At 39.8% G+C, this 18,013-nt stretch overlaps 1 protein-coding gene across 2 annotated transcripts in view; it reads right to left on the reverse strand.

Moving 5' to 3' along the window:
• Positions 1-18,013, reverse strand: part of AP1S3 (adaptor-related protein complex 1, sigma 3 subunit) — a 72,641-nt gene that overhangs the window by 16,714 nt on the left and 37,914 nt on the right. Inside the window, exons 2-5 of one of the 2 annotated variants that reach the window (XM_005883492.2) lie at positions 16,083-16,261; positions 14,504-14,612; positions 8,582-8,719; positions 3,603-3,956 (exon numbers count right to left, since the gene is read on the reverse strand). In XM_005883492.2, the coding sequence (XP_005883554.1) occupies positions 3,921-3,956; positions 8,582-8,719; positions 14,504-14,612; positions 16,083-16,261 (462 nt within the window). In that variant the 3' untranslated portion in view covers positions 3,603-3,920. Of the gene's footprint in view, positions 1-3,602; positions 3,957-8,581; positions 8,720-14,503; positions 14,613-16,082; positions 16,262-18,013 lie in introns of those variants that run through there. The other variant, XR_001360050.1, reaches the window with a different exon arrangement.

Consider the following 18,013-nt stretch of genomic DNA (forward strand, 5'->3'; position numbering starts at 1 on the left):
TTTTTTATTCTGGGATTTATTTACCTTCTATGGCTGTCACTGGAGCTGAGAGCCGGCTTTAGCTCTGAGGCTCGGCTCCAGCTCTGAGACCTCGGCTGCTGAAAGCAGGTTTCTGGGCTTTGTTTACCTTCTGTATTTGAAACTTTGTTGCGACTCCAGCTCTGAGATCCCAACTGACTGAAAGCAGGTTTCTGGGTTTTGTTTAGCTTCTATATTTGCAACATTGTTTCTTAGAGAGCAAGCTCAGAGCTGGGCTACGGCTGGCGGGGAACGTTGGCTTCCTCCGTCACTGGCACAAGCAAGCCTCATGTTCACTTCAGCTGCCTGGCTTCCGGCTGCCATCTTGGCCAACAATTAATTTGCATATCTCGCTGATTAGCCAATGGGAAGGGTACCGAAGTTATGGTTAATTACCATGTTTCTCTATTATTAGATAGGATACCAAAGTACATTGTCTATAGATAGAGTTTTTCAAGTTGGTCAAGATTTAAATAAAAATTGAAGAAAAAAATTAATGACCCTCGTTTTGCAAGTTACTGATAAATAATCATTGGCTTGCTTTACTTACATTCCAGAGCATCTGACTGAATTTAATCCAAAACTGTGGGAACCATGTGAAAAAATGTATTAGAATTTCCCAAAAAGTAAAGTTAAACACAGTTCACCAGTGATGTTTCATGGGAATTATCATGTGAATTCTAAAGAAGAATTATAGGTTCAGAAGAACAACTATGTAGGTTTGAAGAAAAGTTGTATCATGATTTTAGGAAATTTGGTATGGAAAAAAATAGTTTGAATAAATTAAAAGTTAATTTGCTTTATCACAATAAATTCCAACCTTACATAGTTAATGAAATAAACGGGGTTACTAGTTTTAAAGAACGATATGCTTCATTAACTATGGGTAAAGAGATTAGATTATCAAAATGTGGGTAATGGTAAGAAAGAAGTCAACAGGAACAAAGCAGTAAATACTCTTCCCTCATTTGCTGTCACCTACTTGTGGGGTTTCACCTTGATGATAAGCACCAAGAAAATTAAAGGGACTTGACCAGGAATTTTCATGTCAAGCATGAAATCTGATTTTTTTAAAAATTTATTTCTGAAAGCACACTCAAGTTCCTCACTTAAAATTTTTAAAAATATTTTATTTGGACGTTTATAAAATTTAATATTTATTATCCTTTCTTTCACTTGGTAGTTTTATTATAATTATACAATACAAAGAAAACATAACGATTATTTTCACCAAGGCTCACGTACGATGTCTCCAAAATCCCTCAAATTTACCCCAGCGTGTCATATTGTTGTTCATTTTCTATGTGTGATGCTGACATGAAGCTTGAGGAGCCCCGTCTATGGCTAGGTGGTCTCTAATCTGTATTTTATGGAACAGAAATTCTGGGCAGTGGCCCTACTGAAGATGATACGGGACTTTGTCCATGTATGTAAAAATGAGGTTCAAAGTCCATCTTTACAAGACTTTTTTTAAAAAATAGGGTTCCACCAAATAATAACAATGAAAGCTAAACCACAAACTGAAGAACTTAGGTAAACAAAGTGATCAGAAATGATAGTTAAACTTCAATCTCATGCCATCATTGTAATTACATGATTAATTGAGGAAATGTTAGATATTGAAAGCCCAATAATTACTTCATACGCTAATCTGAGTTATTTCCATTTAATGATAGTTATATTGAGGAACTGGTCCATTTTTCCTTCTGTACTGCTGCCTTGCCATTCTTCCCTAAATATCTCTGCCAAGATTACTCAATGAGAACATTTTTCCCTCACGATCTCTAAAGGTCTACACTATGGGATCTCCTAGAGCAGTGGTTCTCAACCTTCCTAATGCCGCGACCCTTTAATGCAGTTCCTCATGTTGTGGTGACCCCCAAGCATAAAATTATTTTCGTTGCTACTTCATAACTGTAATTTTGCTACTGTTATGAATCATAATGTAAATATTTGATATGCAGGATGTATTTTCATTGTTACAAATTGAACATAATTAAAGCATAGTGATTAATCACAAAAACAATATGTAATTATATATGTGTTTTCTGATGGTCTTAGGCGACCCCTGTGAAAGGGTCGTTCGACCCCCAAAGGGGTCGCGACCCACAGGTTGAGAACCACTGTCCTAGTTTATTAAATAGCAGGCACACTCTTAGAACAAGCACTCCCTACCCACTCCAGTGTGAATGATACCAGACCTCAGCACTAACATTGAAAATGCACAGGTAAGACATCAGGAGTGGGCACTAAGATAAAAGCATTGGGAGCTATTTCCATACAAGATCTGATCACATTCACTACCTGGTTATATAGAACTTTCATTCTAGGAAGCATGGATGTGACATATTCACAATAATAATGGTCAGCAGCAAATCTTTTCTTCAGGGGTGTGGAAAGAAAAGAGGAGAAAAGGCATCTACCATACAGCAATAATACAGGGTGGGGCAAAAGTAGGGTTACAGTTGTAAGTATGAGAAACAGAGTTTATTACTTTATTATCATTTATTAACTAGAGGCCTGATGCACAAAATTCAAGGGGCTCGGCCCTCGCAACCCCAGGCTTCATCTGGAAGGTTGTCTGGATGGTCATTCCGCTGTTTGGCCATCAGGTCTAATTAGCATATTATGCTTTTATTATTATAATTGTATCATTTTCCATATGAACAACTGTAAACCTACTTTTCCCACCCTGTATTAAATGCTCTAAGTAAGCCTAATAAACAGTAAGTCTTCAAATATCTTAAAAATACCTTAAAACATAGTTAAAACAAAATCTCTCCAGCAACTAAGAGTGCTTTGTAACATAAAGATTATTAAAATAGTAATAATAACAATTATTACTCTTGTTATTTACCTCTATTATACTATTTTTATAATAAGGGAAATAAGTTATAGACACTATATCTCCAGATGTCTAAAACCTTAATCAATATATAGAGTTTGTAGAAAACATGACCTCATTATACTGTCCCTTATATTAAATTAAAAGGTAAAGTTAAAATCTCAGCCAAGAGAGCAGCTTCCAAGGCCTCAAAAACACAACTATCTTTGGTTCTTACACTATCTTTGGTTCTTTTCCTTCATTCCAACCCTGAAAAATAAATAAATTCAGGACATTAAGATCAGATACATTGTATCTGGACTGAAATTTCATTATTATCAAGTGTATTTAAAATGTCCAGCATTGCCCTGGCCGGTATGGTTGTTTGTTGGGCATCATCCCGTGCTCCAAAAGGTTGCCATTTTTATTCCCAGTCAGATCACATGCCCCAGTTGGAGACTCAGTGCCTGGGTTGGGGACTCCATCCCCTGTGGGGGCCATGCAGGAGGCAGTCAATCAATGTTTCTCTCTCTCTCTCCCCCTCTCCCTTCTTCTCTCTCTAAAATCAATAAAATCATATATTTTTAAAAAATGTCTAGCGTTACATATGAACTCTGAACTATTAACATAATTTTGAATGATCAATCAGATCATTTTAAAAGCTAAACCTTTAGAAAAAGTATTGCTACTTTACATTCTAAAGCACGGATTATTATAATACAGTTCTCAGCCTGTCAGTAGAGGACCAAATGCAGCAAAAAACATACTACAACAAATGTATTTAAATTAGCTTAGAAAATTACATGGAGTTAACACATTGCAAACAAATGTTCAAATCTACTGAATCATGAGGCTGTTATGTGAACATCCAGAGCTACAATAAGTCATATACAGTATAATACAGGCATGTAATAATGATAAATAGGTTAAACAACTTTCAATTTTGCTAGTTAACAAAAAATCCCTTTTAAGTTATTTTTGGCATGGTGCTGGAGGCTCTGTCCAATGACTGGCGGCGGGGCGCTGCTTCTTTGCAAGGCCAGAGCACGCAGCACTCAGAGACTTCAAGAAGGTGCAGTCAGAACGTCGGCTTGTTCATGTACTCTTCCAGGGTCTGCAAGAGAACAGCAACTTAGAACAGCTTCCCTCAAGCCACATCCTGTAGCAGACTGTGAAGTCTGTTCCGCATTCCTTTGCCATTACTGAAAGGTAGTGTTGAAAAGTTCATGTGGACATAAATCTCTGCATTCTGATCAAGAAGGATCGTCTCAAGTTTGAGTATCATTCGTATACGCACCCATAGGGCTCGAACTAACTAACGATCAACTGAGGAGAAACTATGCTGGATCACAAAATGAATGTCCGGCAAGAGCAACGCTAAAGCAACAGCTGCAAGATATCACTGCTGACTTCAGAGAAGTGCGCCTGCTAAAACGATCATGAGGACTATGCCAGGCACATGTATGAGAGAAATCGAATTCTATTTGTGGAACATATTTAGTGTTACAGATATTGTACAGAACATCTTCCTTACACTTATTGCCAAGATATATCAAATAAACAACCATAAGTCTTAAGATTTCCTGCCTTGTATCTTGAGGAGGCTTTCCTCCAAAGTATACAATTATGTTTCTTCATCTTCCTCAACAGTCACCAGGTTTGTGACATGCCACAAGGCCATGGTTTTTGTCCAGACTTTTTAAATGCTTGAGTGGCTTCACAATGACAGGCAGAGTTCAAAGCTACAGTGATGTTGCAAGTCCATACCATGCACGATGGATGGACTTTTCTCTTGCACTCTTTCCTATAATATCTGTGTGTGCAACACAGTGGGTTCTGGGTTAAATCAATAAGATAGATCAAGGGGCGAGACTTAGGTAACGCTGCTGCCTTTGACAGCTCAATCTGTGATGCTCAATGCATTCTTAAGCCTGAACCCCAGGACACGTGGTTCACTTGCCCCTGCCAGGAAGACAATCAACCAGCATGGGCCAAACAGATGAAGGCCAAGGCCAAGCCAGATTGTTCAGAAGATACTAGGGTTACAAATCAGGTGTGTTCTAACTGGTTTTCACCAGCTCTATTTAGAATGCCAGTGTTCCTCTACTGAAAATACTGTGGTCAGTCATCCACACTTCCCTATTAGGTGCTTACACCTTGAAGATGAACATTGGCCAATAAGAGCTGACACCCCAAGACCTCTGCCCTCTACCACCTTTTACAGATGCTGCCCATGTCTTCACAGTTAGCAAGGGTGTCACATTGGCCAGGGGCCCATGCCTGTTTTGTGGCACCACTTAAAAAGGAATACAAAGTTACAAATACAAAATTGGGCATAAAGTTTTTGAAAATGAGGGGGGTGGGGGAATGACAGGAGATTGCGAATTTTTTTTTAATTTTATTTTCTTGTTTAAAGTATTACAAATAGTAGTACATATGTCTCCTTTTCCTTTTTTTCCTATTGACCTTCCCCTGGCCTTCCCTACTCCCCGGCATAGGCCCTCCACCTGCTCCCCCCAGTGTCTTTCGTCCATTGGCTATGCTTATATGCCCCTCCCCGCCCCCCCCCCAACTCTCCCTGGCCTTCCCGCTGTAGTTTGACAGTCTGTTCAATGCTTCTTTGCCTGTGTATTTATTTTTGTTCATCAGTTTATAATGTTATTTATATTCCACAAATGAGTGAGATCATGTGGTATTTTTCTTTCACTGACTGGCTTATTTTTAAAAGATGACAACTATCGCAAAATCCAGAACAAGGGCATATGGTTACCAATCATTAAGTGCCTGACACCCTCTATAATATATTTATTGTCTGGCTACTTCTTCTTTGCAGTTAAGATACCCTGGAGTTGTCACCTTACTGACTCCACAATTCATTGGCCCCTACTGAACGGCACTGGTGAATTCAGTCTGCTGAAGACTGCATGGCTGCCCTTCCTGAGCCATGCTACTCAAATTACATGAGCCAATAATGTATGAGGTTGGTATTGTCTTGAGCTTGTAGGAACAAATGCTTTTCTAAACTTGCTTTCTTACTCTGTGGTCAAAACATCTGTTTGTTAACCCCATTAGTAATCTCAGGAATTGCAACCTCTGCAATTCAAGATCACTATCTTCTTTTTCCTTCTAATCACTTTGCACCTGTCATCTGCAATTCTTAGTTGTTACCTTCAAAATAAGATACTGCCTAAAGCCATCCTCGACCAATCAAACTGTTCATTTACTTCCACATTATCAACATCTTGCCCTAGTATACTCAGAATAAGCTTTCACCACTTGGAGATTTAAGACTGTATATATGGGGAGACAGTCTTTTATTAAGGGGTCTAGAGAAAGTCCCAGGGGCTCCGTGCAGGTTTTCAGTTGGGTTAAAAGTGAAACAATGTTATTACTTTAATCTTAAGGTTACTCCCTTAATCTTTAGTAACTACAAATATGTGTTTAGGTCCCAAGGACAGAAAATAAAGAAAGCAGTAATTTTTTTCTTTATGAGATTATATTACTTGTGTGCATTCATTTAAACTTCTCTGACTGAACTTACAAAGCAAACCAAATATACAAAGTCAATTTTTTAGCCAGCTCCCCAAATGTTCATTGACTTAGCCTGTATCAGAATACGGATAATGCTGTTTCGATTTGGCAGGTGCTGTTAAATCAACGAGATTTATAGGGCAGCCGTGGCATTGCCAGCTCACTATGGGGACACAGGGGCGAACTGGAGGGCCCCCCGAGACCTACTCATCAGGACCTTCCACTCAATCACAGGGGACATGAACTACCAATTAGTGTTTAAAATTGTGAAAGGGCTCTCTCTTGAAATACCTGCTTCCAGATTTAAATGGAACTAGAAATACTAGATACACTGCAAGCTCTTTAAAACGTTTTCCTAGGGGGTGGGGGAAAAGGGGGTGTTCAAAATAACACAGGTGTGTCTTGGCACCAATTCAAAAAATTTTAATTCCCTAAGTGCCAAAAGACCCTGTTTAAAGTCTGTTTCTCCTATATTTTAAAAAATATTTTTATTGATTTCAGAGAGAAGAAGGGAGAGGAGGAGAAACATCCATGATGAGAAAGATCTGCTGCCTCCTGCATGCCTCCTGACAGGGTATCAAACCCTGACCTCCTGGTTCATGGGTTGGTGCTCATCCACTGAGCCACACTGGCCAGGCAAGTTTGTTTCTCCTACAAGGAGACTTCACAGTAAGAGCCCTGGGATAGAATTATAAACAACCTCCTGGCATAGTGAAAGAAAGGCTGTTCTGTGGAATTTCCAAACCACTGATTTCTCAAGTATCTTGTAAAATTCCCTTCCCATAGCATTTGGAGAGAGTCAAGTAAACAGCAGAAAGTTTATGTGCATTTTTTGAGGTGAGAACACCTCTAGCAATAAATACATCGGCCTTTTAGCTGGCACAGACAAACTCAAACAGACGTCTTTCTCAGTATCCAAGAACTGGTGCCCTAGATAGGCAGGAACAAGTAATCAGCTCAAAGACGTGCAAACACAGTTGCTGGGAAATCATTCCCCACGTTGTTTTATTAATTTAATCAGTTTATTCCTTTAAAACAGTAGGAAGAATGGCTTTAATGCCAATTTTTCAAAGGTACTTTGTAACACTCTGGAATCTCTTGACCTGCTGTTATGAAAATAGAGAGATGGCAAGACCCATGAATGCTGTGGGAAGAAGTACCCAGAGGCGGCAGAGCTGGGTTGGATTATCTCATTTAGGAGGTCGAAGGCCAGTGGAGTGATGCACTATTTTTCACAGTATACCTGGAAAAACTGAAGGGACTCATGGCGGTAAGTTCCTTTATGCCAATCTGGACTACAACTAAAAGCAAAGCCCCACTCTACTTTATATGAGCACCACAGAGTCAGGAGCACAAACAAATGGATGCTTCAGGGCCCTTTTATACCTTGGCAAGCGAGCCTCGGTATTCCCAATTAATTTATGCAAATAGGAGCCCACACACAGCCTTCTGAGGAGGTGTAAGAAATTTTAATTAAAATGATAAATGCCCTCTTCAAGAATCAAGCTCTAATAGCCCTGGCAAATGAAATAACGATGTGCTGCTATTCTCCTTTCTGGGGCAGCACAGATACTTCAACGAAAGTTTTTATACCCCTCATAAAATTATTCTTATAAAGAATATCACCAAGTATTTGATAGCTTTTTGTTAGGGAGGTAACCTCACTGAAAAGCTCAAACATGAAGAGTGAAGATTCTGGAGCCCGAGTGCCTAGGTTCAAATCTCTATTCCACACTTAGTAGCTGTGTGACGTTCAGCAGGTTACTTAACCTCTCTGTGCCCCAGTTTACTCATCTTTCAAATGAGGCTAACAATACTACCTACCTCTTAGAGTTGCTGTGATAATTAAATAAATTAATACATGTAAGTTGCTTGGAAACTGTACTCAGCACAGAGTAAGAACTTAATAAGTGTTGGCTAATATTTAATTACCACCACCACCACCACCACTACTACCACCATCACCATCATAACTACCACCACCATCACCACTACTACCACCACCACAACCACTACTACCACCACTACCACCATCACTATCATATCTACCACCACCACCACCACTGCCACTACCACCACCAATATCACCACAACCACTACCACCACCATCAACATCACTGCCATCATCACCATCACTACCACCATCAACACCACCACCATTATAATCATCATCATCTTTTCCCACTGCATGAGAAACTGAGTACTGACCTCCTGTAACATATCAGAATCTTCAATGGCTTTGACAGCAGATTTCTTGGACGTTTCCTGAATTTCTCCACCTATTATAAATTCATCCAGGATAAAATAAGCCTTTTCAAAGTTAAAGATAATATCCAGCTCACAGACCTGGTAGGACAAAAAACAACAACAAATGTTTTGATAAACCTGCAGTGATATCAAGGGAAACATATACCAGTGTCTCGAGCTTTTCAAGTAACGCCCATGTGGCATACCAAGGATAAAAATATCAGGTAGCATGTTAAGGACAGAAAAATTGAACTAGGGAATTGTAGGCCTTTAATAAAAGTAGTAAAATCACATTCCATTAAAGCAGAGCATGTCCCTGGGTAATGTTTAATGTCACAACAAAAGATCTGAGACTCGATGGAGGAATGAGGCTGCCCAGCTCATATTTCTCAGATGAAAGCTGAGCCCCACTACATTTCAGGCTCGGGGGCCGTGCTTCCTTTCTCCTGCTCTCTGCTCTGTGAGTCAGGGCTCCTAGTTTTAGGACCCTCAGAAGGTCACATTTCAGACCTCAATTGTGCTAATTTTTCTCAAAATTATGTCACAGGCCAGTGGCTCTCAACCTTCAGAGTATGTCTAAACCACCCAGAAGCTGCGTTAAAACATCACTGCTGTAGTTTCTAGTGCACTGTGCCTGGCTAAGCCTGAGAGTTTGAACCTCTAACGGGGTCCCAGGCGACACTAATGATGCTGGACATGTGGGGAAACAATGACACTGCCATAGACCAGAACAGTCTGATACATTTGGTCACGTGAAGCAGTGGTAAGACTACTCCCCATAATTCAAATAAAGCTCATTTCCAATTATTTAACCCAACAGCCACTCAGGGACTCTCCTTGCTGTTTCCTTCAACTCACTGACACCTAACTCTCCGTTCCCACACCCTCCTGAAGGTCTGCGAACGGCAAGATTTCAGTCCTCCCTGACCCCTACCTCTCAGCAGACTGGAGCTTTGGAAACTCTTCACCAATCTCGTCCCTGAAAATTTCCTCTCTCCTGTTCCCTGACTGTGGCGATCCCATTCAAGGCCTGTCCTCTTCCTCCATCTCTGATGATTTGTCTCCCCTGTCCCCATCCATCTACATTTGTTTAAGAAGTATTTCACATGGGTACTAGACTTATCGGGGGGATCACCTCATAAGGGATATAAATGCCTAATCACTATGTTGTACATCTGAAACTACTATCATATTTATGTTAACTGTAATTGGAAAATAAATTAATTTTTTTTAAAACAAGAAGTATTTATGGAGTACTTGGGACATATCAGGCAAGAGGAAAAAGAAAGTTGCAAAATAATGTGCATAATGCAATTCCATAATGCAAACCCATTTTATTTTTAAAAGTTTATGTCTAGAAGGATAGGTAAAAATATGCAGTACTTTGCAATTTTAAACAATGTAGATAAAAAGAAAGCACAACAGATCAGACACCTTGCACATGAAAGAAGGTAGAAGAAATAAGCAGTTACCAGAAGTTGGAAGAAGCAGGAAGTTGGGAGTTACAGTAGCCTCAGAGTTCAAGGCAGGCGTAGACCAGGAATCCAAGATAGGCAGGAACTTCATTAGGAGAAACCAGCAGCCAGAGCTCTGCAAAGTGAACCTGATACTAATGCAAGTTCTCTGAGAACTTCTCTTACCCCACTCTCAGAGCAGCTGCCCCTCTCCGTGCCTGTGGGGCTCCCCAGCAGCCAGGGGGCAATTAATTTACTGAACCTCAGTTCAAGGGATAGGGGTAAGGTGAAGCGGTGTGCAAAGCCAAAAACACACAAAACACACAGATACACTAGGCATGCACATACACACACCACTCGGATATACAGTTACTATCCCTAGGTCATAAGGGAAGTGGATGCACAAGTTCTATTGGCATGATAGAGAACATTACCCATGAGCAGCTATTTCACATACAGCAACTCCAAAATTCTACTTGTGACTACTTCTTAAGTCTAACCCCAAGGGCTATGTATCACAGAGTAAGAAGAGAAAACATTTCGGGGGAACCTTAGCCTAAATGCAGGTTCTTCAGCTATTGCCTGATTACTCAAATACTTGCTTTTTTTTTTCTTTCAGATACTTCTAATTCCACCTTAAGCACCCTGCCCCAGTACACCAGATGCTCAAACAATTTCATTCCACCAAATTATGCAAAAACACAGGGCTTTTGTGTTAATCAGCACACAAGCCTCTTTTTTAAAAATCATTTTCTCGTGTATCTATATCTGGCAGAAAGCTTATAAAAGGCAGAAAAAGTGATAATTTAACTTTACATTTGATCTTCAAGACTTATGCTTTACTATAATTTGGAGTAAGGGTCTTCTCTTAGAGCAGAATATGTGCTGTAGCAAGAATATTTCTGGTATTTCAATAACTAAATCCTTTTGGATAGAGTCTAAGAAGGACCTTCCCTTACTGAATTCTCTTCTAAAGTAAATACAAAAAATATCAAGTTATATACAATAAATGTATAAAACTATAGCCTTAACCGGTTTGGCTCAGTGGATAGAGTGTCGGCCTGCGGACTGAAGGGTACCAGGTTCGATTCTGGTCAAGGGCATGTACCTTGGCTGCGGGCACATCCCCAGTAGGGGGTGTGTGTGCAGGAGACAGCTGATTGATGTTTCTCACTCATCGATGTTTATAACTTCTAACCCTCTCCCTTCCTCTCTATAAAAAATCAAATATGTATATGTATATACACATACATATATATGATAACCCTAATGCAAGGTATAGCTAAATAGCAATGGACAATTTAGAAAGTATTGTTAACTGCACTGTTCCTTTGATCCTCACAATAGCCCTATGGGGTTAGCAAAGTAAATATTTCTATTAACCTCTTCCTACAAGAAAATCCCCTACAAGAAAATCCCCAAGTGCTCCGAGACAGCAATAGCCACACCTTCTGAGGACATCAGTGAAAACTGGCCAAGAGTCTGAGATGGGGAAATAGGCAGGTCTGGAAATCCCAGAGCAGACCCTTATCTATCGTGAGACCCGGAACTTCATAGCCTCTATAAACTGGGGTTAATGCTACTTACTGCAAATCGAAAGATTAACTAGTTAATCCTTGTAAATCTCCTTGGAATTGAAAAGTGCTAAAAAAAAATACATGACTTAAATCAGTAGCCAGATATTTTGATTTATCTGTCATCAGAAGGTAATATTTTTCCAGTGCTATATATAAGAGGAGCTCAGTACAAAGTTTTCTCTTAGATAAGAGGACAAAATTCAAGGAAACCTTCAGAATAACACAAGAGAGAAAGTAAACCAAAAAGCAATGTTCCTGAGACGATGTCAATGAGAGTCAGTACGCTTTGCTCATCACTGTTAATTAATAAGGATTGAACACCTACTGGGCAGATAGCCTTGAACTGCTCTTAGCTGCTCTTAGCTTAATGAAAGATTCATTGAATTTTTTAGTGAATTAAATTTTGGATACTCCTAAAGGTCTGCCCAAACAGGATGAAAGATTGATGCTAGAGAAATAGGAATTCATTCTGACTCTCCCTGTACTTTAAATGAGCCTCGTGTTAGTGAAGGGGAGTCTAATTCTCTTGAGAAAGCCACGTGTTCTGAAGTACCCTCAATTTGGTCAGATAAGATCCAGATTCAACCCCAGTTCACATTGTCATAGCTGGTTAATCCAGAAAACCCAACAGGTCAGACCAGAGTGCAGAAATGAGAGGAACAAGGCGAGTCCTGGGGAACTCCTGCAGGACTCTGCAAAAGGCCAAGCCTGGAGGTTATTTGAAAAGGAAGTACCAAAATGTCAGAATTCATCCAAATGACAGAAAGCATAACAGCAAATAATCTCAAATATAAAAATATGCTATTATGTCTTTGCAGATCTCTCTTTTAAAAATGAAAAAAAAAAAATCTTAGGGAACCAGGAGAAAGAGAAAGAAAAGTGATCTAGCTATCTCGTTTCCTCTATACTGACCAACAACCTGAAGTCCCTGAAGCAACACTTAGGTCTTTTCATAATTCACAAAGGAAAAAAGGGGGGAATAACAGGGAGGGAAGGAGAGACAGCAGGAAAATTTTTTCCGAGACCTTTCAAGTACTCAGCCTATAAAAAGAGTTGCAACAAATCTGATAAAAACCCACCCAATACTGTAAATGTTGCCCATTCCATTAAATGGAATACAGAAAACTCTTGTGGAAGTAAGTGCTCCTAATAACACAAAATAAAAATCTTCAGTGAGCAAGAAATCATTTCCCAAATCATTTTCCAAATCCAATGACTACTTGGATTGTGAACTACTTTAATTGTTTCTGGAACGGTTGCTAAAATATGGTCCAGAGCTGGTTACAAGTGTTGAAAAAACAAAGTCAGTCCTAGGTCATGATCGTGAAAGACTTGCAGTTCAATGGCCAAGCAAATCCCGTGCAAGTGAAGGATAATACCAGGCTGGCCCATGTGGCTGGAGCACTGGGTGTGTCAGGGATGTAAAGAGAGAAAAGTGAGAGAGTGGGAGAGTGGCCTGGGACCAAGGTTTAGAAAGCTTCAATAGCAGGCTAAGAGGTTTGAATTTTAGATGGAGAGTGACTGAGGAGGAATGTCACCCCGAATCTGTGCTTTGTAAGGAAGATGGTAACCAATAGGCCAAGTGAGAGCCAGAGATGAGATTTCAAAGAGAAGCAAAAGTATGATCCCAAAAAAGCCTAGACTAGTAACAGGAATGAAGGAGAGGAATTTTAGCCTAGTTTTAATAGACAGAGGCAGATTGTAGTAAAGGTTGGAGAAAGCTGAAAGGATCCTGAGACACAATAAATTCGATCACAATACAGAACAGAAGGTGAGTTTGGTTCTTGTTGCGTTGAAGACTAAGATGATTGAGAAGCCCAGGAAGAGCATCTGCCATCTTGGTCTCTCCGAGAAGTATAGGTATTAATTGTTGCAATGTTTGGTAAAATTTACCTATGAAGCCATCAGGTCCATAAATTCGATCACAATACAGAACAGAAGGTGAGTTTGGTTCTTGTTGCGTTGAAGACTAAGATGATTGAGAAGCCCAGGAAGAGCATCTTCAGCAAAGCAAGGAACAGTCACGTGGTAACAGGTTTCCAAGAGAGAAAATCAGGCAGACACACCAGAGAGGAGGAAGAGCAGCAGGGCTTTTAGGGAGCAGGTGGAGGGAGGGATCTCAATGGAAGAAGCCAGGAGGGGCCATCAGCAGAATTCAGTGTCTTGGCAAAATAAAAAGGAGCAAATTTAAAGAAAGAATCATGGTGAGCAAGGGTTCAGTGCTGCAAGAGGTTAAGCAATTCCTTACTGACGCAGCAGCAAGTGGCAGAGAGAGCAAGCAAGTGAAGATTTAAGAAGAGTCACTGGTGTCAGCCACTAGGGAGGGGTGGGTGGTAACTAATTTCCTTGGAGCCGCAGAGGTGGAACCCAAGCTGTGAGCTGCTGTGGAGTGAATGAGTTCAGCGGGTTGGGCCACCTCATGTAAGACATTACTGGGGGGCAAGGAGATAAAACAGCAACGTGAAATGAAAGGGTATTATTGTTGTTGTTTACATCTCATGTATAAATAATATTAAAGAACATGTGTAACTTAGTAGAAGAAGTCAGAGAGGGACTAAAAGAGCAAATGAGAAGAGAGATGACAGTCCATGACAAAGAAAGAATCCTTCACAATTATACTCTAGTGCATTAAACAAGGTCTCATGTGCTGTGGTCTGAAGACAGGGACACCACCTGCCTTGAAATCTGCCATTTAAGAATTATAGGAAGTGGGGAAAGCCTTTTGCTCTGATCCTTGATACAAATGCAATTCATATTTTACACTTGAGAGAGAGAAGGAATGTGACGGAAGACAGACTGAAGTAAGAGCTGAGATGGAGACCTACTGATTCTAATAGACCAGAACAACTTACATTTCCAAAGTACTTGTCCAGCAATTCCACATAACGATGCACAATCTCTAGTGTCAAGAGCTCATTGTCCTGACTTTCTACTGCACAGCAAAAGTATAAGCTAGCATACCTTGAAAGGAAAAAAAAAAGTAAAATATGATGACCCATTAAACAACCTGAAGGTGGATTTTCCCCAATGAAGATGCAGTTACCTCCTGCTTCCCATCCAAGAATGTAATCATTATTCATCACATTCCATATCTCAAAATCATAGTCCTGTGTGTTTCTCCTATGGGTTTCTCCTGTGTGTATCTTCGACCCAAAATACTCTTCCCTACCCCATTCATGTGACTAACTCTTCCTTGTCCTGTTGCTCTGAGCTTGGGTGTCATTTCTGCCAAGATTGTCATTCCTGTCATCTCTGACTGGATTGGACGCTCCTGCTATGCATCCCTGTGCCCCCCCCCGCCCCTTCAGAGCATCAGGTCTCTTCATTGTCCATTTCATAGTCTGTCTCTCCTACCAGATCAGTGGTTCCCAAAGGCAGGGTCTGCCTTGTTCACTGTTGTAACGCAGTGCTTGTAATATCAGTCGAGAGAACCACTGAAGCCTATTCTTTATATAATGATTTAAAATACAACTGAACCAAAAATTTTAGAAAACCAGCAGGTGAAGAATACAGACAAGTTTCTTGTCAGCAAACACTAAAATGTTGACCTTGGATCCCACTTTCTGATAATTTAATCCATTAAATGTAGTCTGCAGAGGTTACTCTCTTTCCCCTTCAGGTCTTATAAACACTCCTAGCAAGAGCCTTTCTAACGTGTGTTCCTTCTGGAAGTTGCATGAAGATGCTGGATGCAGGGTCATGTTTTCTGTGTTCTGATCCTGGCTTGGGTATCAGTTATCTAGGTCTAAATGAGCAAAATTACTCCATCTCTTGGGGTCTCAGTTTCCTCATCTATAAATTGAGGTTTCTTCTGAGTATGGTCTTCCCACACAAGCAGGTACAATAAAGAGAGAATACATGGGATTTAAAGCCAGAAAGATCTGAACTTGAATTATGGCTCTGCCAATTACCACTCAACTACTGTGAGTAGGGACTGATTCCATAAGCTCTCGGTGGCTTTAGTTTCTTCATCTGCAAATATGAGCAATAATAACAATAAAGAGAGTTTTCCATCTCTGCAGCACACTAATCTGCATTTCCCATAATACTTATTACTAACTGAAAAATTTTTGTTTACTTAACAAATGAGTAAGTGCCATGAGAGCAGGAATGTCCTGTGTCCCATTTACTACTGTATCCGCAACCACTAGGACAGTGCTGGGAATACAGTAGGTGCTCATAAAGCATGTCTTGGATGCCAGCATGCATTATCAACCTGCAGATTAAGTACCTAGACTCTATCCTGGTACATCAAAGGCCTTTCAATAAATGAGCGTTCTTTCCTAGTTAGTCTATGGGTACAGTTATTTGGGCTCCAGTCTAAAGATTTCAGTAAATGATGAAATTGGTGTTGCAACCTAAAATGCTCAGAATTAAACAAACCAAAGCAGTAACAAGAAATAAATTCAGTTCTCATAAAGTTACTCACACCTTTTATAAACAAGTTTTAGTTCCTTCCAGTCGATAAAACTGCTCATCCTCTGACCACGAGAGAGCACAATCTGAACAATCTCCCGGGTGATCTTCTTCCTTTCCTTGTCAGAGAGAGTTGTGTACCATTTCTGCAGCCGTAATTTCCCTTGTCGACTGAAAAGCAATATGAAATGTATCTATAACAAAGAAGGGACAGAGAAAAAACAGAACTTGGTCAACCAAATCATTCTATGTAGACACAAATGTTCAGTGGCCGGGTGTACAAAGGATTATAATTCTGAACCAATGAAAAAAGGCTTCCCAGCCTGAAAACAATGCCCTCTCTGAAATTACATTTAGCCCATCAGAGAAACAAAGAAATGTAGACACCACAAAGTTTATTTATATTATAGGGGAAAGATAAGTTCTTTTTAAAATTCCTCTTATGAGTCACAAATGCAGGATAGGGAGAAATATATATCAAGGAAGTACATAATTCTTTTAAGAACACATTAAATTTGTCCTTCACAAGCAAAAAGAAAATGTTAAGAACAGTGGAAGAATTTACTTTAAAAGTTATATCCTAGTTCCATATCACTACTATAGACACAAATGATAGAGAAATAAAGAAGGAAGGGAAAGAAATGAGGATGAAGCAAGGGGTGAGAGTGAGAAGGGGACCATATTTTGTCATTAAAATATTTTTATGGTTTTTTAATTGATTTTTTTAATATTTAATTTCTTTATTGGTTAAGGTATTACAAATGTAATTGATTTTTTAGACAGAGAGGAAAGGAGAGGGATAGAGAGATAGAAACGTTAATGAGAGAGAAACATAATTGATTGGCTGCCTCCTGCATGCCCCCCACAGGGGATGAAGCCCGCAACCCAGGCATCTGCCCTGATCAGGAATTGAACTGGTGGCCTCTTGATTCCTGGGTCGATGCTCAACCACTGAGCTACACCAACTGGGCCATATACTGTCATTTTAAATAAAAATTGTACATACTTAAGGTGTACAACATGATTAATACATGTGCATAGTGAAGTGATTACTACAGTCAAGCTAATTAACATATCAACTCACATAGTTACAATTTTTGTGTGTGTAATGAAAGCACTGAAATATACTCTCTTAGGCACTCCAGCATTCAATACAGGGTGTCCCAAAAAATGTATACACACTTTGAATAATTATCAATTCCAATGGGTTACATCTGAAAAGAAAGAAATATGAACTGAGTTATCAGATTTTAATAGTGTGTACATTTTTGGGGGGACACCCTGTATACTGAGAACTAAAATAATTAATATTTTAAACTTTTTACAAATACAATATTTAACTCCTTTTATTGAAAAGGTTTGGCTCTGAACATCATGGCATAAGTCATACTAACTCAATAGGTGGCAATGTCTGAGGGCCAAAAGAAACCAGGCTTTCCTCAGAGCTTCCCCTACCCCCAACCTGTAGAATTTGAGATCTTCTTAATAAACTATCTCTGCCTTAGAAAGGAAACATATGTTTTAAGAAGGTCTTGAAGACCAAGACATGGCAAATGAAGAGAAAGCAAGTTGCAGAGCTCTATATGCCTACTAGCTTTAAGAAAAATTACCTTCAGTCTGGAATTTTAAATATTTACTTAGAACACAGCATTTTCTTAAATACCAATTTCACTATCAGAGAAGGTATAGGTAACCCAATAATGTAACACAATTACTATTTTCTAAGAATCATATTAAGAAAGGTGTTTTTGCTTCTAAGGATATCTATATATATAAAAGTGTAAGCGACCATTACGACCGGACAACCAGCTAGTCGCTATGATGTTCACTGACCACCAGGGGGCAGACGCTCAATGCAGGAGCTGCCCCCTGGAGGTCAGTGCGCTCACACAGCCAACCTCCAGTGGCCAGCCAACCTCCTGCGATCCCTCCCCCAGGCAGGCCAG

This window comes from Myotis brandtii, unplaced genomic scaffold (assembly GCF_000412655.1).
Source record: "Myotis brandtii unplaced genomic scaffold, ASM41265v1 scaffold79, whole genome shotgun sequence".
NCBI lineage: Eukaryota > Metazoa > Chordata > Mammalia > Chiroptera > Vespertilionidae > Myotis > Myotis brandtii.